The sequence below is a fragment of the Lepidochelys kempii genome, chromosome 19 (assembly GCF_965140285.1).
Source record: "Lepidochelys kempii isolate rLepKem1 chromosome 19, rLepKem1.hap1, whole genome shotgun sequence".
Lineage (NCBI taxonomy): Eukaryota > Metazoa > Chordata > Testudines > Cheloniidae > Lepidochelys > Lepidochelys kempii.
Window position 1 is genome coordinate 7,456,955 of NC_136398.1, and position 21,453 is coordinate 7,478,407.

At 47.8% G+C, this 21,453-nt stretch overlaps 1 protein-coding gene across 9 annotated transcripts in view; it reads left to right on the forward strand.

Moving 5' to 3' along the window:
* Window positions 1-21,453, forward strand: part of MACF1 (microtubule actin crosslinking factor 1) — a 257,658-nt gene that overhangs the window by 120,841 nt on the left and 115,364 nt on the right. For all 9 annotated transcript variants that reach the window (XM_073317698.2, XM_073317700.2, XM_073317701.2 and 6 more), the window contains 23 exons: window positions 622-734; window positions 828-934; window positions 1,640-1,759; window positions 1,870-1,965; window positions 2,404-2,531; window positions 2,658-2,751; window positions 3,950-4,104; window positions 4,393-4,669; window positions 5,237-5,365; window positions 6,513-6,590; window positions 7,160-7,321; window positions 7,988-8,092; window positions 8,756-8,851; window positions 9,297-9,422; window positions 11,809-11,961; window positions 12,486-12,640; window positions 13,932-14,058; window positions 14,827-15,010; window positions 15,424-15,593; window positions 16,319-16,497; window positions 18,038-18,176; window positions 18,720-18,913; window positions 19,470-19,632. In XM_073317698.2, the coding sequence (XP_073173799.2) occupies window positions 622-734; window positions 828-934; window positions 1,640-1,759; window positions 1,870-1,965; window positions 2,404-2,531; window positions 2,658-2,751; window positions 3,950-4,104; window positions 4,393-4,669; window positions 5,237-5,365; window positions 6,513-6,590; window positions 7,160-7,321; window positions 7,988-8,092; window positions 8,756-8,851; window positions 9,297-9,422; window positions 11,809-11,961; window positions 12,486-12,640; window positions 13,932-14,058; window positions 14,827-15,010; window positions 15,424-15,593; window positions 16,319-16,497; window positions 18,038-18,176; window positions 18,720-18,913; window positions 19,470-19,632 (3,250 nt within the window). The remainder of the gene's footprint in view (window positions 1-621; window positions 735-827; window positions 935-1,639; window positions 1,760-1,869; window positions 1,966-2,403; window positions 2,532-2,657; window positions 2,752-3,949; window positions 4,105-4,392; window positions 4,670-5,236; window positions 5,366-6,512; window positions 6,591-7,159; window positions 7,322-7,987; window positions 8,093-8,755; window positions 8,852-9,296; window positions 9,423-11,808; window positions 11,962-12,485; window positions 12,641-13,931; window positions 14,059-14,826; window positions 15,011-15,423; window positions 15,594-16,318; window positions 16,498-18,037; window positions 18,177-18,719; window positions 18,914-19,469; window positions 19,633-21,453) is intronic.

Consider the following 21,453-nt stretch of genomic DNA (forward strand, 5'->3'; position numbering starts at 1 on the left):
CTGCTCCCCCGCCCCTGCCTTTGACCACTAGACCACGCTGTTGAGGGTGAAGGAGATGAGCAAAAATTGTCAGTAAGGTCAAAGCATCATCAGATGTCTCCAGACAGCATCTGTCACCTGGATTACCCTTTGTCAGGCTGTGACTGACTGACCACGGGCAACCCCCTAAATGGAAAGGAGTGGGGTCATGAGTCACTCTGCAGAAGGAAGATGGAAAACAAGGGAGTAACTGTTTGTGGGGTTAGGAGTCCTGAGCAGTGTGTACCCCAGCACTGAGCTGGGTGTAGCAGATTCAAAGAACTAGCCAGGAAATCTCTGCTTTTCTTGCCTTGAACGTGAAGATCTTCTGGTCCTAATCCTCATTTGCACTTTATGTCCTATTGTAACTTTGCATACCTGCTTGCATGAACAGTGCTTGCTCCTGGCACGTTGGGGGAATCACTGGTGACCCCCTTTGTAGTGTTAGGAGCCTCCCTCCTCCTCCTTGGTCTCCATGTACCTGTGTATCATGTATGGTTAGCGGTATCTGGCTGTGAACGCACGGTGCTGTACCAGAAGCAGAGTGTCACCTTGGCTAGGTGTGACGGTGGCTGTCTCTGAGCTGTTGGGTGTGTCTTACAGGCCGGATATGGTGGACATGGAGCGGGTGCAGATACAGAGTAACCGGGAGAATCTGGAACAGGCCTTTGAGGTTGCAGAGAGGCTTGGAGTCACCCGGTTGCTGGATGCCGAAGGTGAGAGACAATGGTGATTGGCCCATCTGGGTAGAAGATTACCTCTTCCCCTCTTCCCCCTCTGACTTAGATTTCTTTGTCCCCTTGCCCCAGATGTGGATGTCCCATCTCCAGATGAGAAGTCTGTGATAACGTATGTGTCTTCAATCTACGATGCCTTTCCCAAGGTCCCCGAGGGAGGAGACGGGATCAGTGCGATAGTAAGAACGGCTGCTTTTTACACCTTCTGACCCTGAATTCTATGGAAGGCGGGTCTGTAAGCACCTTGTGTCGTGACTGGGGGTGGTGTGAGTTGTCTGCCTCGTCTCCAGGAGAAAAGTTTGGAGGCTTCCATCTCCAACTACAAAAGATGGTGTCTCCAAAAAAAAAAAAAAAAAAGGCAGTGGAAGTTTGTGCTGTTTAGCAGGGTTCTCCCAGCACGGAGACTGGAATCAGGAGAGGGAAGTGGGGGTTGGAGCTCATGTCAGCTTGCTGCTGCTGGAGCAGTGTGGGGCAATTTACAGTTTCCCCAGTCAGGTTGGGCTGCCCTTTAATTCTCCTGTGCACCATGCAAAGTCACTTGGTTCTCCGTGGGTTCGTGTGACCAGCCTGAGGCGGTGCACTGAAGTCTCAGCTCTGGGCAGCGGCGTAACCTAGCTCTGTTGTGCCCTGGAGACAGCAGCTTATAGCAAGGTCCTGCTTTTCCCTCTGTGCCGGTGTAACTGCATCACAAGAGGGGAGGCACTTTCAGCTGGGGTTGGGCAGCAGAAGTCACCGGTCTGAGTCGCAAAGATGCACGTTCCGTTTGTTCTCTCCCCTGCTTTGGCTGGCAACGTACTGGGGCCCAGCTGCGATATTTTGCCTGTTGCTTTGTGTAGCTGCTTTCCAGTATTAGCACTTCAAATGGCTCCCCCTTCTCCTCCCAGGAGGTGGATTCAAGGTGGCTAGAGTACCAGAACCGCGTGGACTCCCTCATCCCGTGGATCAAACAGCACACGATACTGATGTCAGATACATCCTTCCCCCAGAACCCTGTTGAGCTAAAGGTAAGGGTTTTCTTGGAGTGTCTGGTGCCAGTTGTGGCTTTGGGCTTAACTGGTGGTAGCGTGAGATGGTGCCTTGGGCTGTGTGCTGATACAGCTGTCTCCCGTTGCAGGCACTTTATAATCAGTACATACACTTCAAAGAAACGGAAATCCCAACAAAAGAACAAGAAAAAGGGAGGATAGAGGAGTTGTATAAACTACTAGAGGTAAGAGACTTCTCAGCTGCGTGACTGGTCGCTGGGAACATTTGGTTTTTCAAGATTTACTGTACGTTCAGTCTGGATTTGTTTTGAAACAGAGAAACAAAAATGACCCTGAGGGTTATTATAATGCCAGCAGCGTCGCTGAGCCAACCTGACTGAGGCATGGGTGGTTCTGCTGCTCTGATCGCTGTGGTATCCTAGCACCTCCCAGCAGTGTGTTAGCCCCTTGGCGGCGTGGTGCAGAGAGAGTGGTCTGATGACCGAGGCAGCCCCTCTCAAGGTGGTGTAGGGGGAGCTACATTCAGGTTAGGGGTATGCAGGGCTATAACCAAGAAGACTGCCCTCCTCCCCCAAGAGATGTCATTGGAATAAGTCACTCAGATGCGGTCAATGGTGTAATACAGCGGGGTAAGAGACACTGTTCTACTACTATGTTTCCAGGTATGGATTGAATTCGGCCGCATCAAGCTGCCCCAAGGTTACCACCCCAATGACGTGGAGGAGGAATGGGGCAAGCTGATCATAGAGATGCTGGAGCGCGAGAAGTCGTTGCGGCCAGCAGTGGAGAGGTTGGTATTGAACTGTGGGAAGGCAGAGCTCGCTGGATCCCTGTTGAGAATTCTCTTCTGCCACCGCTATGGTGGCTGAAGGTGTCCCGGAGAGGCTCATGTCTCTGATTGTTTCTTTTGTCGCAGGCTGGAATTGCTGCTACAAATCGCTAACAAAATTCAGAATGGTGCTCTGAGCTGTGAAGAAAAACTCACTCTGGCAAGGAACACACTGCAAGCCGTGAGTGTTGGTGTTAGTCTCCCAGGATCACCTCCTGCCTTGTGTCTATTGTCCTCGTTCCTTCCCTCGAACCCACCTCACTCGCCTCTATAGCCTGGCAGAGCAGCTGCCTTTCTGCTTAGACCTCAGCACCTCACCCTTGGGGTGTTGAGCTTATTCTGAATAGGGCGTGGGGTTCTTGGTGGAACGGGAGCGCCCAGTACTGTGCTAGCTAAGAAGGTGAATGTGATCGTTGGATGTATAAGCAGGGGGAGCATCACGTAGGAGTACGGAGGTGGTGTTACTTTGGTATATGGCATCAGTCAGACGGTTACTAGTCCTTGTGTCCAATCAGGTGTCCGTGCTTCCAAAAGGATGCTGAAAAACTGGAAAGGGTTCGGCAAAGAGCTACGAGAATGATTCAGTCTGGGAATGAATGCCTTATAATGAGTCTTAAGAGGTTCAATCTATTCTGGTGATCCAAGAGAAGGTTCTGAGGTGACTGGCTATGGCAAGTCTACAGGGCAGTCAGACGTGTAAGAGATCCAGGCTGGCTTTGGGCGAGCTAGCTTGAATGCCAAGAGCAGCGAAGCTGTGGTAGCACAGGTTAGCCGCTGGAGGACGTGCGCAGGGCCTGGGTTGGTCGTATCGCCTGTCCTGCTGTGGTCTCGCTGCTGTTTGAGCTGGTTCAGCCCTAGCTCGGGTTTGTCTACGCGTGCTGCGGTCACGCCCCGATTGCACCGTAGACGTACCTAAAGCATCGAGGTACCTATGTGGGGAAATGATTTCTGATCGTTGACGGCCCTTTAAGCTAGCAGAGAATGACGTAACCAGAGCCAGTGGTTGAAGCTAGACAAATTCAGACTGGAAACAAGGTGCACGTTTTAAAGGGAGGGTAACTAAATATTTGAATAACTTGTCTAGGGGTGGGTGGATTCTCCACCACTTGGAGTCTTTATAGCGAGACTGGATGTCTTCCTAAAAGACGTTGCACTGGCTCAAACAGAAGTTATGGGCTTGATGCACAAGCCAGTAGGGGAGGTTCTTTGGCTTGTGTTACGCAGAGGTCAGGCTAGATGATCATAAATGGTCCCTTCTGGCCACAACATCTACGAATCCTTTGAATGTTGAACCAGAACACAGCCCTCTTGCCTTGCATGTCCCTTACAGTACAGCGGGGATGACCTATCCCCCTGGTAACTCCGACCTCTCGCTGCAGGATGCTGCTCACCTGGAGTCTGGCCAGCCAGTGCAGTACGAATCCGATGTGGTCATGTACCTGCAGGAATGCGAGGGGCTCATCCGGCAGCTGCAGGTGGATGTGCAGATCCTCCGAGATGAGAATTACTACCAGCTGGAGGAGCTGGTCTTCAGGTGAGGGGCTGTGTGTATGAGGAAGCATCGCTGACTGGGGGATATAGACTGAAACACATTCATATGCTGCATTAAGCAGCAAGGTATGCGAGTCCTGGTGGTAGTGGCTGTGCCCAGCTGAGTGCGTCATGCTCTCCGTGGGCTTCCTGTGAGGTGGGATTCCTTCAGCAGATAGACAAACCCTTGATAAGCAGGATCGTTGTGGAGAACAGGTGTCGTTCCATATATCTGCTGGAGTCCAGACATCGGTAACTCAGCTCCTGTCTTCCTTCCCCCTCTCTGCTCCAGGATCGTCCGGCTGCAAGATGAGCTGGTCACGCTGAGGCTGGAATGCACTAACCTGTACCGGAAGGGTCACTTCTCTACCTTGGAGCTGGTACAGCCGTCCACCCTGACCACTACACACCTGAAGGCAGAGCCCTTGACAAAGGGCACGCACACCTCCTCTACCTCCTGGTTCCGGAAGCCCATGACCCGGGCGGAGCTGGTGGCCATCTCCTCTTCTGAAGATGAAGGCAACCTCCGATTTGTGTACGAGCTGCTGTCCTGGGTGGAAGAGATGCAGGTGTGTGCATGCCCTGGGCTTTAACTAGCTCTACAGGCTGACTCAGCTGCCTGTATTGGCACTAAAACAAAGTCAGAAAACTGAAAAATGTGGAGGGGGTTTCTGTCTTTTTTTTTTTTTTTTCCTTTAAACCACAAATGTTGTGACAGTGCAACTGGTCCCTGGTGCACAGGGAATGCCGTTGGTTTCCAGATACTCTTGTTTCTGAGAAGTCCCTCTTGCCCTGAGCTGGGTTTGGTTTCCCATATGATGCTCCTGCTGTTTGCAGGGAATAGTGGAAGGCTGTCTCCAAAGCAGGGCTCAAGACTAATTCAGCCTGACAAGCTCCTCCTGTTTGACATGAGCATAGGGCTTGAGCCAGCTGCCCCTGAAGTCAGTGTGAGTTTGGACATTGACCTGAGCGCTGTTAGGGTCAGTCTCTTAAGGAGCACACTGCACCGGGGCTGGGCTTTGCATCTGTTGCTACAATAGTGAGCTAGGAGGTGATGTCACCTCCAGGATCCTGTGCTTTTGAGCATGCTCTTTGGGATGGCGAACATTGACTGGGCCTATTGGTGGCTGTTTCAGATGAAGCTGGAGCGGGCGGAGTGGGGCAGTGATTTGCCGAGTGTGGAATCTCAGCTGGAGACTCAGCGGCACGTCCACTCCAGCGTGGAGGATCTGGGCACCAGTGTGAAGGAGGCCAGGATGTACGAGGTGAGGGGACACAGACTTGATAGTGTAACTGAGGGCACTAGAGTTTGCCAGTGCTCGGAGGAGTGATGAGGAGGGGCATGACATCAGATCCTGTGAGTGTTTGGTGGCTTTTGAGTGTGAATACACTTGAAGCTGCTGCAGTGAGGCATCTTTGAAGGTATATGGTGCAGCCAGCTCTACCAGCACTCTCAACTATCAAGACTCATTAAAGGTAGGAGTAGAGAGTTTATGTTATCTCTGTATTTGGAACTGGTGTGACTCCTTCCAGAATAGTGTGTCCAGTTCTGATGCCCACAATTCAAGGAGTGTTGATAAATTCAAGAAGGTTCAGAGAAGAACCCCAAGAATGATTGGATTAGAAAACCTGCCTTCTAGTGATAGGCTCAAAGAGCTCAATCTATTGAGTTTAACAAAGAGGGGTCACTTGAATAAAGTTCATAACTATGTACATGGGGAGCAAACATTTAATAATGGGCTCTTCAGTGGAGCAGAGAAAGAGCTAACACGATCCAATGACTGGAAATTGAAGCTCGACAAATTCAGTCTGGAAATAATGTAGTTTTAACAGTGTGAGTAGTTAACAGTGTGAGTAATTTTCCAAGGGTCATGGTGAATTCCACATCTCTGACAATTGTTAAATCAAGGTTGGATCTGTCTCCAAAAGCTCTGCTCTAGGAATTACTTTGGGGAAGTTCTGTGACCTGTGCTGTATGGTCCCCTCTGCCCTTAGAATCTGTGAATCTAAGGTGTGTCCCATTGAACCAGGATTTTAATGTATCACCATTAGCTTATTCTGCAGGCAAAGCTCAAACCAAAGAGGCTTAAGTGCTGCGGCTACTGTTCAGATTTGATCCTCATTGATTTGTTGTCTTAAGCCCAATTTCTCATAAGTTGTTCTTTTTATTTTCTCTTGGAGCCCTATTCCTTCACTAAGGGAAACCGCCTGATTTCCCTCTCCTCTTTCTCTCCTCTGCCCCCCCGCTCCCCCAACCCCCTGCTTCAGAGAAGAGACCACTTGCCACAGCTAGCATTCTCGCTTCTGGTCCTTACCGCTCAAGGAAAACTCAGGGGAAGTGGCTGGTGTGGGGTGCGATGCTCTGAAATTGAAGCTATATACTGGCAACGTGAACCATTTTTTCCTTCTTAGGGTAAAATGTCTCAGAATTTCCGCACTAGCTACACAGAAACGCTCGGCAAGCTGGAGACACAGTACTGCAAGCTGATGGTGAGTAGGCATTATCCATGTCCACAGCATGCTCTGGTGCCTGAGAGTCCCACCCCTCCACCCAGCACCATATTCCCTTGGCACAGGATGCAGAATACGGGGTCCATACTCTGCTGGTGGTGAGGATTGGGAGAGGGAACAGCAGTAATCATTGAGAGCTGAGAGAAGAGCAGACACGTTAGTGTCTTCTTCAGAATTCAGAGGAAACCTGTTTATGGCAAACCAGGTTATTTTGGCAAGGTTGGCCTGTGTGCTATGGAGGCCATGGCTTTACTCAGCCTGTAACCCTGAGTGTCCAAGGCAAAGGATCCAAATTTCCTAAGCTGTTCTCATTGTCCTTATTTGCTTGACTTACATGACATGAGAAATGTTTCCCAGTTTGGAGCAACTCGTCACAGCTGGAGTCATCATCTCGGGGGTGGTGGTTTTCACTTACACACTTTTCAGACATCTTCGTAGTACTGTAACTGTATGTCCTCAGCCCCCTTCAGGGGCACTGGAAGAGAGAAGAGTCTGAGAAGCATCCATTTATGGATCATGAGATGGGTGGGTTATTTCATGGAATGCAGGAAATGTCGAGCTTCCGACTGCGGCATCTCCAGAGCCTGTACGGGTTTGTGTCCCGAGCCACTGCCGAGTTAATCTGGCTGAATGAAAAGGAGGAAGAGGAGCTGGCGTATGACTGGAGTGACAACAACCCCAATATTGCTGCCAAAAGGAATTACTTCTCAGTGAGTATAGTGCAGGCACAGGGCACCCATCAGAACAGGGCTGCCTAGTTACAAGCACCGCTGATTACACTGGTATTGCTTTTCAATTGCTGTAAAATGTCCAGCTGGCTTACAAGCTCTCAAATTAAGGCTTCCCAGGATTCTGAGCTCCTACAGCTCAGCCCGCAGCACTTGCTGCAGTCACGAGCACCACTGGCGAACTGTGGCTGGCGTAGAAGGCAAAGGGACAAGCTAAATCTGTTCAGCAGGGTTTCCAGTTTTGTGAGCATGTAATAAATATCTGGTGGGGCAGGGTTAAAGCTGGAGTTGAAAACTTGGCTGCGAATTCCCTCAGCTCCTAGCATCTAGTCTTTGAACGATAACTTCCTGAATAATGTTTTATTTATAGCTGTATCCATTCAAAATTAAGGAAATTCCAAGGCAGAAATTCTCAGTTAAGGTTAAGGAGACTGCCCTTCAAGACAGTATTAATAAGGTGTTACCATTCAAAACCTACATGCTAGGAACTGAAGAAATGTTCAGTGCTGTTCCCAACACCGGCTTTAACCCTGCCCCACATCCCTGCTCCTCTTCAGCCTGGCCTGGATATGTAATGACTCAAGTACAGCTTCCACAGAAATGTACGATTGATTTTGATTTGAGTCTTTGCTTGTGTCTGCTACTCAGGAGCTGACAATGGAACTGGAAGAGAAACAAGATGTGTTCCGGTCTCTACAAGATACGGCGGAGCTGCTGTCATTGGAGAATCACCCGGCCAAACAGACTGTAGAGGTAACTGATCACTTGAAGGGCAGATACGCTGGGGAGTTGGGGAGTGTCACGCCAAGCCATATCAATTGAACCCAGCTTAGTGGGAGACATGCTGTAGACACACCACACATCCACCTCCACCCTGAACTGCTCTTATCAACTCCAAGTAGACGTAAACAGCTTTATTTATAAGGTTGCCTATTGTGAGGACAAGGGAGACACTTCTACACAGTGCCCTTCCCAAGATAATAATGATAAATGTTTGTGTGTACCAGGCCCAGGCCCAAGGTCCTGTGGTAAGATAAGAGAGCCAGTGGCCCTGAGCTCGCTTTGAATTATTCATGGTTATGAGACTGATGGAGCAAACATGTCTGTGGAGCAAAGGGTTCTTAGGGCAGGGTTTTTTACTGACAAGCCCCTCCACCAATTCCAGGGGATGGAGGGAAACTACCTTGGAAGTGCCACTTGAGGAGCCTCCTTTCTTTAATTTATTTCCTTTGGTCTCTATTCCAGGGCACTTCCCACGACATCTCATTACAACCAAATCCTTCTTTCCTTATGTGAACGTTGTAAGCTAGTTGAGTGAACCAGCCGAACACTGACTCAAGCCCCTTCGTTGACAGATGCACCTTGTTCCTTTGTTGTTGTAACTTGTGGTTTTCTTTGTATGTGTGTATTTTCCAGGCATATAGTGCAGCTGTCCAGTCCCAGTGGCAATGGATCAAACAGCTCTGCTTATGTGTAGACCAGCACGTGAAGGAGAATGCTGCTTACTTCCAGGTATAGTAGGGAGGGACAGTCCTGCATTTCTGTCCTTGATCTATGGTTCAGAGACCCAAACCTGGATGTGCACCGTGGTTATGGTATAGCATCAACTGACCCTGATGTTTGAGCCCCACAACGCACTTATCCTTTTGCAGGGCAGTATAGGCTTTATCCTGAACACTGCTTTAAATGAAGGACTTCTGAGTTTGTTCCCATGTGTTTCTTTCCCTTCTGCCGGGTCCTCTGGGCACTTTATATGGTGGGATGTGATTTCTCGCTATAGCCCAGGCCATGCCTGTGGTGGTGCTTACAGCTCCAACAGCACAAAGATGGAGAGAAATGCAGCAGAAACTTGCCTAATGAGATTTTTGGTTGGTTCCTTTCGGTGTTGCCTGTGGCAATGAATAGCCTTTGGTGTGTTGTATCGCACAGCTTTCTGTAATGCTTTTTGGCTTTGCAGTTCTTCAGCGATGCCCGAGAGTCAGAAACATACCTGCGGAGTCTCCAGGACTCTATCAAACGGAAGTATTCTTGTGACCAGAACACCAGCCTGACCCGCCTGGAAGATCTGCTCCAGGATTCCATGGTGGGTGTTCTGTATAAGCCCCAACACCATGGGCTTGGTGCAATACACAATCAGTATTGTGGAGCAGCACTGCTTGCTGGCTTTTGTGTTACAGGGGAAAATGGGTATATTTGTTTATTCCTACAACAGCACAGTTAAGTTGAATGTTCTTTGCCTATCCTGTCTCAGGCCACTCTTTGCATTTTGATTGTGCGTGTGTGTGTCCGAGTACAGGCTGTGTGACCTTAACTGTGCCGCTTTCTGTTTACTGAACACTGTCTACACTAATCTGATTTTAATTTAATAGCTATAATGGAAGATCAGTGACTGCAGTAAAGGACTCTTATAGAGCACAAGGCTCTCTGTATCCTTGCACCCTTGCTGAAGGGAAGAGGAGCCGGCTGTGCAAACAGGCTGGTTAGAGACCTTTTATACCACAGGAAAATGAAGTCCAGATGTTTCACCATCACTATCTACCACACTATCTTTCTGTGCGTAGAAATACGGTGATGGGTGAGTTTTGTTGTCTAAGATGGTTACTCTGATCTGGTCAAATGCAGCTGGAGGCTGCATCCAGTTGGTTGTTTAGCCGGTGCAGGGAAGGATGGCGGGAAATGCCCACTCTTAATCCAGATCAAATCTGTCATTAATCTGTTATGCCAGTTCCAGAAAGTTGCTAACGATAAAATCAAAGCAGTGAGCATAAGGGTAATTGTGTATGTTTATATTCAGTAATCAAGACATCAGTAGCAGGCTGCTCTTTGGCAGATTAATCTTTAGGCCTCATGACCTGATGCAAATGGAATAATATAGAGCAGTCCAAACAATAAGATAACTTCATAACCGCTTAGTGTAAATTGGTATAATAAAACACAAGGAGTGAACTGTCAACCAGCTACTGATTTGGCATATCTAATTAGTGCAGGCTTACTTAAGTATTTAATTGCTAATCCTCTGATAAAGTTTAAATGTTAACATTTATACACTTGTTCAGATTGGACTGATTAAGTACTAACGTATTAGTGGAGGTTAATAAACTCAGATGCATGAAATCCCATTGCCATATTCAGTCTCTTACTTATGGGATTCCTTTGATCCAGAGGTTCTGCAGCAAAAAACATGGGTGCTGTTATTGGGGAGTCATGCAGGATAAATCTTCTGGACTCATTGTCCTCTCTTCTTAAGGGTCCGTGTGGCGCATTCCCTCCTCCCAGTTTCAGGTGGTCAGGCCCTTTGTAATCCAGCTGTACTAGCTGCAGGTTCTTAGAGCTGTATCCACAAGTACTAGGACTCTGGCATGATAGTGGGTCACTCCTTGTTTTGAAAAGTAACCGACGTCTCAGGAACGGTGAAGTCCAGCTATCTCCCTGACATGTGCTATTATTCTTTGGTAACTAATGAGTTAAAGTTGTATTTCTTCCAATCATGCTCCCTGGGACAGGCACAGGTAGTTTATTTAAGCACTTATTCTTTTTTTTTAACCATTAAATAACTCAGACCTTTCACCCTTCCTAGTGCACTAATTGACCCTTTAATGGGCTCAGAGTGGAAAGCATGAGTGTTAAAGTTCTCTGTTGGATGGTTTTTCTGACTTCATAAGTCAAAGTGGGCTGGACCATAATAAATTATTCAGGCTGTGATTTCTGTAATGTTACCCACACTTCTACACTGGAATGGCTGTAGATTGTTTTTGAGGATGCTCTGAAAATGGAGAACCACTGCGATCTCAGAGCATCAGACCAGCAGTGACTGACAGAAACCAATTATGCAATATCATTTACCCCAGCTGGCAAATTTCTATCAAAATATCTAATAACTCTGATTGCTTCACCACTAACCATAGTGGAAAGTCTTTAGTGAAGACATGTTTCTGAGCCGTTTCTCTGGGATGTTTTATCTTCTTAACTCTTTGCACCTACATCCTGAGTGTTGTTTTTAAACGTGCCTTCATTCCTTGCTTTATAAAAACGAGGAATTAAACAGGGTTCTGCAGCCTTCCCAAAGCAGCAAAAAAGAAATTCCTCCTCAGTGAGGGTGTGTCCTGCTGCTCACGGTTTTATACACTCTGCAATTTAAATTTTGTAGAAGACTGTTATTTTCTTGTCTCTAGCAGCAAAAGAAATTAATGCTCTGCATGCAGCTTGGTGGGGTGGGGGTAAGCAAGTGAGTTGTCTGGAATGGCACAAAAATGAAAGGAAAGGTTCCAGCCCTGATTTGGGGTGTGTTCCCCCACAGCTGGGGTGAGAGGGACTCTCTTGGCATATCCATTCAGCCCTTGAGAGCCCAGCCCAGCCCAGCCCTGGAGGACCCTCACCTTTCAGGGGGCAAGAGGGTTGTTGCAACAACTCTAAGGGATTTAGTGGTTCTCTTTTGCCACCTGCACTAGACGCACTTTCATTCTTGCCAGGATGAAAAGGAGCAGCTTATTCAGTCGAAGAGCTCTGTTGCCAGCTTGGTTGGGCGGTCCAAAACCATCTTTCAGCTAAAGCCAAGAAATCCGGACCATGTCCTGAAGAGCACCATCTCGGTCAAGGCTGTTTGTGACTATCGCCAAATCGAGGTGAGCTGACGGCAAGGAGCCTGCGGGCTTCGGAGTGAAGGGAGGAGAAGAATCCAGGCTTGTGCAGAGGGTTGGGGGAATAGTGGGGAAGTAGGAAACAGAGAAACTTGGACCACTTCTATGGCACTTGACGGTAAGAAACAACAGCGAGGTAGGGAGGGGATGTATAAGGAGGCGGGCAGCGCAATTGCCTCTTCTGAAATAGCTTCTCCAATGGTCCTGGTTTTTCTCTGAGCAGTAGCAAACGTTCCATTCCCATAGGAGGGTGGAATTGATACCTTCTAGCTAAAGACTTTCCGGAGAGCATCCCGGCATCACTGAATTTCTCCTCCCTTCCTCTCTAGACAGCTCTTTGAGGTGATTCACAATTTACTTCGCTTTTGCTCGATTTTAAAGTGAGTTGGCTGAAAGCCTCCTTTCCTTAGGTAGCCCTACTGGAGTCTCCCAGAAAGGGATCTGGCCACAATAGAAGGCAATAATGGGTCAGGTGTTGGAATGCAATCTTATTTTTGTTGCCTACGTAGATCACCATCTGTAAGAACGATGAGTGTGTGCTGGAAGATAATTCCCAGAGGACCAAATGGAAGGTGATCAGCCCCACAGGCAATGAGGCCATGGTACCATCTGTGTGCTTCCTGATCCCCCCTCCTAACAAAGAGGCAATTGACATTGCTAACAGGTAACTAAGCTCTGCAATTCACTGCTTGCTGCTCGCTGTGGGTTGGAATTCCAAAGCTAGAATGACCAAGAGATGCCTCTAGCTGTTTATGTTCTGGGTTATTTATACTGAGACCATCCAGATCTGTTTTGATTGGGGGAAAGTTTAACCCCCCCCATCTTTGCTGGGAGTTGGGGCTTCATGTTGTTAATATTAATTGCAACAGGTGGCTAGCTCATTAATGTGGTGGGGCTCAGTTGCAGGTGATGGGGAGGGTTCAGGGGATTGGTGGTGATTTGGAGTCTTCTGGTTACGAGCTGAAATCCAGGCTTGGTGAGCTGTACCCAGAAGTACTTAGTCTGATGGCTGTTGGGTTTGCTGTTTCAGTTCCCAGTGGACCAGTGTCACAAAACCTGTTCCTGTGATTGACTCCCTTGCGACAGTATCAGCAGGGAGACCAAGGGTGCCTCATCTAGACTGTCTAGCCTTTTGCACTAGTGCAAGTCCCTGGTGTTAGATGCGCCTGCACCAATATAAAGCATGACTTGTGCTGCTTATCTTGGCTTCAAACGATCAAACTCATGGTGCAGCCTTTCCTCACTAGGGGTTTGCACCAATGCTGTCCACACCAGTGCAAAAACCCCAGTGTGGACAAGGTCTAAGTGGGTCTGGAAACTGAGCTACTCTCTAGGTAGGGGTGAGCCATGAGGGCAAGGTGGTTCCCTTGCCCTGCTTGTTGTGTGGCTAACGAGGAGGTGTTTTTTAGTGCTTCTAGCCTAGTGACTTCACAAACAATAAAATTAATGGGAATGGGAAAAAAGCTGAACACCCATGGCTGGCCTGCCTGGAGAGGGGCCAGGGGCCTCCGGGGTGTGGCTGGCCTGCCTGGCAGAGGGGCCGGGGGCCCCCAGGGTGTGGCTGGCCTGCCTGGCAGAGGGGCCGGGGGCCCCCGGGGTGTGGCTGGCCTGCCTGGCAGAGGAGGCAGCTCTTCCAGTGCTCCTGCTGCTAATTCCACAAGAACACGCGATGTAATATTTCTGGGTGGTTGGAGATGGCAACACGCAGGAGGGGGGGATTCCCCAGTGAGGATCTAATGCATGTGAATGAGAGAGATATAAGGCTCCCATCTGATTCTGATCAGGGCATTCTGCAAGCCTTCCTATTCGTTCTACTCGGTTAGGCTCGACCTTGGGTTGTTATCTTAATGAGCTAAAAGTTAAAGGCTGAATTTGAATAAGCACAGGCCTGGCTCCATGCGTAACTGAGCATGCTGGGGGAGCTGGGTAGTGATGGAACTGCTGTCCTGTCGTAGGGTCGAACAGCTGTACCAGAAGGTGATGGCCCTCTGGCACCAGCTCCATGTGAACACGAAGAGCCTGATCTCCTGGAACTACCTGCGGAAGGACATTGCCCTGGTGCAAGGCTGGAATATGGAGAAGGTACCATACAAAGCATCCCAACAAATCCTCGTGTCCGTGTCACTGCAGTGTAGGCTGGTCTTCTCCAGCAATGTTGAAAGCTAACTTGCTTTGGCATGAAGTGTAGTCCCAGCCGCTTGGCTGGAGTTGGAAAGGATGCCAAGGCTTCCTCGCCTGGGTAGGGAATACAAGGAAAATAGTAAGAGATGATTTAAGGGTGAAGGGTTAGGGCAACTGAGGGATCAGCCTGAGTGTAAGACAGTCTGACAGAGCAAAGAGAGAAAGGTGCAATGACTGTAGCGTCAGCTGTTTGCTCCTGAGCTATAATCAGCTAGGGTGTCCTAGGATGGATGCTCCTTTTTACTTAGGAGTGAACAGAGGTGGAGGTGAGAGGAATGAGGAAGCAGAAGAAAGATCCAGGGAAAGCGAACTCCTCATAATATCTTTCCTTGAAATCATGGGAGAGCTCTGTTCAGGCAATAAAGATTATTGTAGTGCGGGGGAGCGAGATAAAAACCCAGGCAAGGCAGAGGCCGTGCTGCAGCATAGCGTGACAAGAAGAGCTGTCCTGTCCGAGAAGGGGAGACTCACTAGTATCTGGCTCCAGGGGTGGCCTGGCAGTGATTGTCACCCTTGAAAAGATGCTTGCTAGGAAAGGAGCGTGTGAATTAATGTTTACTGCTGTGTGTGAGAAATGGGGGAAGCATCCGGGTAATTTTCAGTAACTGGGAGCTTGGTCAGGGCAGTTTGGAGCCTGGTTCCTTCTAGTTAGTCTTTGGTTTTCCACAGCTGAGATCTCTGGCCCAAGGAGAGTGCCAGCAAGCCATGAAGAGCCTCCAGGCACACTATGAGGACTTCTTGCACGACAGCCAGGACTCAGAGCTCTTTTCTGGGGCTGATCGGCTATGCTTGGAGGAAGAAGTTAAGTCCTGCAAGGAGCACTTCCAACATCTGCTGGAGTCCATGGAGAAGGGTGAGCTGGAAGGGTTAATAGACTGACATGGAGCTGTGGGGGCTGATAGAGACAAGGGATTTACAGGTGCTCTTAATTTTTAGACTAGCTTGTGAGTGTTAGCTTTGCAAATGGCTGTTCTCTTCTCTGCTGTTCATTCGAATGTGCGGCTTTTGTTGGGGAGAAATAGCACTGGCAAATGGTGCCAATTAGATCTGGGTAGTGGGGTCCTTGCTTTGCTGCCAGTGGTTAAACATTAGGTCCTCACATCTCTTGACAGGCCTTTGGCAAAATTGGTTTCCATCTGAGTAGAGACCTCTGTGTTCGCTTCTCTCTGGGCAGAATAATGCAGCCACTTGGGTCTATGGTTCCTAATAGAGACTAATCCTAGGTGGTTTTTTTTTTTTTTTTTTGGTATGTTTGTCACTTAACAGAGGACAAAGATGAGACCATTGCCAGGGCATATCTCTCTGAGCTAAAGAACATCCGTCTGCGCCTGGAGGAGTGTGAACAGAGACTAGTGAGGCGAATCCAGGCTCCAAGCAGCACCAGAACAGACGGTGATGCTATCCAGGAAAACACCTTCCACATTGCAGAGCAGGAGGTCAGTACTTCCTGAAGGAAGGTAGTGTTTGAGGGAACCCACTGTTGGTCTTAAGAGAACTGCTTCACAGGTCATTGATACCCTGGCATAAATTTCATATAGGGAACTCCCCTCTCATCTTCACCTGCTTCACATAGCAATCTTGTAGATGGAACGTTTTACTCTTAGGTCAGAAAGACAATGAAGGTATCTTTTTGTTCTCTTGTCTCGCCGCCCTTTTGCATTTTACACCTTCACCCACCCCATGATGTCTCCTCGCTTCAGATCCCCAAGGGGAAAATGTCTATGGTCATATAACCTGGGCCTATCCCTCAGTCCACTGGGCGGCCACTTGAGGAGAAATATAAACCCCCGGAAGAAATCTGCAAAGATCTCTCTCCTTTTTATGTCCTTTTTCATAGGCTGGCTGGGCAAACATCCATTGCATAAAGTCTTCCTTCTTTAAAAAGTTATAAAAAGCAACAGTTTCCAAAGCACTGACTGCAGGTGGCCTTTGCACCCACTGAGACCAGAGCATCCTGATCTGATAATGGAAAGGAATGAAGAAAATGGTGAATTCTGCAGAATTTACAAGCCCATTTAGACTTGAAATGATTCTGCTAAATAGAATTTTAAGCTGGAAATGTCTGATACCAGGCGCTCCTGCATCTTATCCTGTTCACTTTTGCTTCTGTCTCCTGAGTGTCTGCACTTTATTCTGATGTTAATTCTCTGTTTCCACACAGCGTATGCAGGAGGATTTACAGCACTTGAAGTCCGACTTGCAGCACGTTTCTGAGAAATGTGACAGCTTCCTACACAAGTCTCCAACTGGGTCCAGTGCCCCACACTTGCGTTCTGAGCTCAATCTACTGGTAGAGAAGATGGATCACGTGTATGGACTTTCTTCCATCTACCTGGATAAGTGAGTCAGAACATGCCTATTTTCTGGAGTTGAGAGAATTCTATATGGGCAGAATTTGCATGGCTCCCTTCTCTGAAACTGGGTGAGGGTGGGAATTGCTCTCATGCTTCTGAATGGGGCTTAGGAATGTCTAGGAGATGCTGCAAATTCAAGAGCTGCAAGGGGTGCCAGGCAGTGGTGCTCCAGAATATTTAAGTGTTAGTGTTGAGGTGACTCAGTGCTCCAGACAGCTGGGTTTCAGATACAGCATTCAACTGGGAAATGGTTCAAGCTGAGCTATCAGTCTGGCAAAATTCACCATGATGAACAATCTGTGATCAGGTGTTATGTGGCTGGGGGTATAGTACGTGGGGGTGGAAGTTGGTGCAGGGCTGGAATACCCAGGGCCATTGTAGGTCAGGGTTGAGGTGCATTGTCAGAGCTGGGTGGGAAAAATGTACAGAACACCTCTTGCTATTACAGCTTGCTATGTTCAGTGCTATTACATCCGAACTTCTCATCAGCACAATCAAGAGCTGAAAAAAGCAGGCAGTTGACAAGGGTGACCCTGCCTAAGAAGTTGTTATTATTTAGCACCTAGTAGCCATAGGCATGGACCAGACCTCGTTGTGCTAGGCTCTATGGAAACAAAACAGAAATATGGTTCCAGCCCCAAAGAGCTTACAGGCTGGGTATAAGACAAGAGACAACTAACGGATACAGACAGGCAGATGAGGGAGTGCAAGGAACCAATGAAACAATATTGGCCAGCAAAGAACAGGGAAGGATGGAGGAGTTCTCACTGACTCACTGCTGTAGGACCCTAACATGACACAGCCAAGCATGCATTTCTTGTTCTGAGATACACCGTGAAAACTGTAATAAGGCACCTCCCAAAACACCAACAAAAACAGGTTCTCTGGCAACTTATTAATTGAAGGCCAGACAATATGTACTGGGAACATTGAGGTTGCTTCGCACTGGGCTTTATTTTAAGGGTGATCCTTAGAGCTGGTATCTGTAGTTTGCTTGCCAATAGTATCCCTACTATGCTTGTACTTCCCAAGCACTAATCCTCATGATAGCCCATGAGGGAGGTAAGCAGTAAGTACACGTAGCATTTATATAGCACTTTTCCCTTTCAGAGTGTTGTACAAAAGTAACTAATTATTCCCACTTTGGGGATGGGAACGCTGAGATGAAGTGACTTGGAGTTGCTGTTAGAACTGGGGTTAAATGCTGGTATTCCAGGCTCTCATCCTAGAACTCAGACCACTAGATTATGCTGCTTCTGTGTTCTGTTCTGTTTGATCCCTTCCGTTTTACTTGAAGGTGTTTTAGAATTTCAGGGGCATATACAGGGGCTTGTGTTCACTGGCTTCTCCCCTGAGAATCTAGATTCCATTATGGATCTCTCTTCCTGCTATTCAAATGTGAATGTTGGGTATGATCCAGAGCGAGCTGTTCTGTTCCTCTCTGCAGCTTATGATCCAAATGACTTTACAATACAGAATATCCTCAGTTCGAGAAGTCACGTTTCTTTCTTGTCTTTACACGATAGGTTAAAGACGGTGGATGTTGTTGTTCGTAGTACCCAAGGAGCAGAGTCCCTGGTCAAAGGATATGAAGTTAAACTGAGCCAAGAGGAGGCAGTCCCTGCTGATCTAACAGCTATTCAGTCTCACAGAGCCACATTACAGGTTGGTAACATTATGCTTCCAATAGCATCCAGTAGAAACTACCATCACTCCAGGCTTGAGCTCTGGCACTCTCCCCTTTCCTTACGGAATTTGCATTGTGGTCCACCCCACCTGCTCGTTGGTGAGTGATTGGAGGCTTTAATGGAGTCGACAAAATCCTTACTGCTTTGTGAACTGTAGGCAGAACAGCTGCCTTGGCTTTTTTGCACGGCTGGTGCTAACTGCACTTGGCAGCCGCAGCGTGCGTAACTCTGCGATGCCAAATGCACCGTTATGACTTGCTCTGGGCTGGGCTACGGATCCCGACATTTTGCACCTCCTGGTCCTAGATCCAGCCAGATGGTGGAGCTGATCATTGTTCCTAAACTCCACAGGGCAACGCAAGGCAGAGCTAGATATTTCTTTCTCCTGTCTTCACTGTTCTGTACATTTAGCTGCTTACGTTTGATTGGAGAATTCCATGTTGTACATTCGCAACAGCAAATGCAGCTAAACTTTCTGGTCGTGGTAATATGGATTTAGCTGTCTTGTTGTTTGTTAAAGCAATGGCTCAGTGATGCGAAGAACAAGAGCGCTGTGTTCTCGACGTTGGAAGAGGATGTGGCAAAGGCTAAAATCACGGGAGAGCAGCTGTATCGTCTGAAGCAAGAGCGCAGCATGGACCTAGAGCGGTACCAGGAGAAGGGAGCCCAGCTGTGGGATCGCTGGCAGAGAGTTTGCTCTCAGATTGAAACCCGGTGAGTCACTCCCTTCTTGTGCTTGCTGCTTTGCTGGCTGTGCCTCTGATGGAAGCTTGTGCCAGACTTGGAAATAGCAATGGCCTTTTTCCAGTTGTAACTTCTGCTCGCAGCCAGGGTGGCAAATGCCACCATTAAATATAGGAACTATTCCCATCTGAGGGAATGGCAGGACTTCGTTCTCTTTCTCTCTTCTGCTTCTGCAACTCCATCTTTTGAGTTCTTGACTCTCTTTCCCTGCTTTAACATCCCCGGCCTATCCTACAGCTCCCTTAGCAGCTGCTAACCTTTGCCAGGCTGATTCTGTGGAACCCCTTTCAGTTCTGATCTGGATCTTTACTGGTTGGAGACATTGTCACCGTTAACAAACCATAGCTTGGCTGGAAACACCCCTCATGCTCCCTGTCCTGCAGAGCTGTACCTGTGGCTTCTATAAATATCCCCGGGGAAGTATCGGCTTTAGCGGTTTCTCTGCATGTGGCTGGACCTGGAGCCATTGTTTTGATGCAATGATTTGAGTTTGGTGATGGTTTCCTTTTTGCATTGGTCCTTTCAGCTGTTCAGATCTGGAGAGTATCCAGGAGGTGCTGGGGGATTACAGGGAGTGTCACGGAGAGCTGATCCAGTGGATTGAGGAGACCACTGCCCAGCAGGAATTGATGAAACCTGGGCAAGCAGAGGACAGCAAAGTGCTCTCTGAGCAGCTGAGCCAGCAGACGGTGAGAGAGAAAATGGTGCTTTTCTAACTGGAATAGGGTTGCTGAAAGGAGTTGGACAAGTATTGTTTTTTTAAATAAATCTTTTGTCTTGTCAGCTTCAAATCTTTGTTCTCTTAAGGGCTGAATGACTCCCGGGATATGCAATAATGTGTGTGCATTCATCTATAGCTTACCAGAGCAGCTGGCCCCCCAGAAGGGTAATAACTGAATGTTACCACTGTCAGCAGTTCATTCACCTGTGGTCTCCTGGTAGCGCCTAGTGGTTCCATCCGAGGCACCGAGGAACAAAGGGCTAGTGGTTAGGGTGCTAGCCTGGGGCATGGGAGACCTGGGTACAACCCTCTGCTCCACCACAGATTGCCTGGGTGACCTTGGGCAAGTCACTCAGGGACAGATTTTTGAAGGTATTTAGGTGCGTAACTTCCATTGATTTCAGTGGAGTTAGGGGTTTAAATCTGGGCCTTAGCTTCTCTGTGCCTCAGTTCCGCATCCCCACAATGGGGATAGTAGCACTGCCCTGCCTCACAGGGGTGCGGTGAGAATAAATGCATTAAAGATGGTGAAGCGCTCATGCTACAGTACTTAAGGAAGAGAGAGATCTAGATAATACTCCCTTCTCATCTCTGTAAAATGGCCACAGAGGCTGAGCTACCTTCTCCACTCCTGGAAGTGCTGAGGCATGGTGGGACGTTGTGGGAGAAGCATGCCCCTGTACCTGTTCTGTAAATAAGTTGTGTGTCTTCACTGGTCTTAGTCCAGCTCCTTCCGTGAGCAGAAAATAAATACTCTGAATGGGCTTTAAAGAAAGGACAACGTTTTCCCCCTATTGATTGGGTGTTTCTTGTTTGACAAACACTGATGTCTTCTTCTCTGTACTGAAAGAGCTGAAATTAAAATGGCTGTTTAACAAGAAATATAAGCCACTTCATCATAGCAAAGAATCTTTAAGTGTCAGGAGGGCTTATGCAGATTATAGAGATTCATCACTGATGAAGTGTGCAAAGGGCACAGACTTGTGGGGGAGAGGTGAATAAAGAAGAGGACAGGTCATTGATTCAGAATGATCTGGATCACGTGGTGAAAGCAAACAATACGTGTTTTAAGACTGTTAAATGTAAATGTGTACATCTAGGAGCAAAGAGTGTGGGCCATACTCACAGAATAGGGGACTCTATCCTAGGAAGCAGTGACTCTGAAAAGGATTTGGGGATCATGGTGGACAATCAGCTGAACGTGAGCTCCCAATGTGATGCTGTGGCCAAAAGATAATGCGATCCTGGGATGCATACACAGGGGAATCTTGAGTAGGAGAAGAGCGTTTTTTTAACAACTGTATTTGGCACTGGTGCGACTGCTTCTGGAATACTAATCCAGTTTTGGTGCCCGCAATTCAGGAAGGATGTTGATAAATTGGAGAAGGTTCAGAAAAGAGCCACAAGAATGATTAAAGGAGTAACAAGCATGCCTTAAAGTAATAGACTCAAAGAGCTCCATCTGTTTAGCTTAACCAAGAGAAGGTTAAGAGGTGACTTGATGACAGTCTATAGCTATCTTCATGGGAAACAAATATTTAATGATGGGCTCTTTGATCTACCAGAGGAAGATCTCACATGATTCAATACATGGAAGTTGAAATTAGACAAATTCAAACTGGAAATAAGGTATAAATTTTTAGCAGTGAATATAATTAACTATTGAAACAATTGACCAAGGGTCAAGGTGGATTTTCCATCACTGACAAGTGTTAGATCAAGACTAGTTGTTTTACTAAAAGACATGCTTGGGGAATTGTTTTGGGGAAGTTCTATGGTCTGTTATACA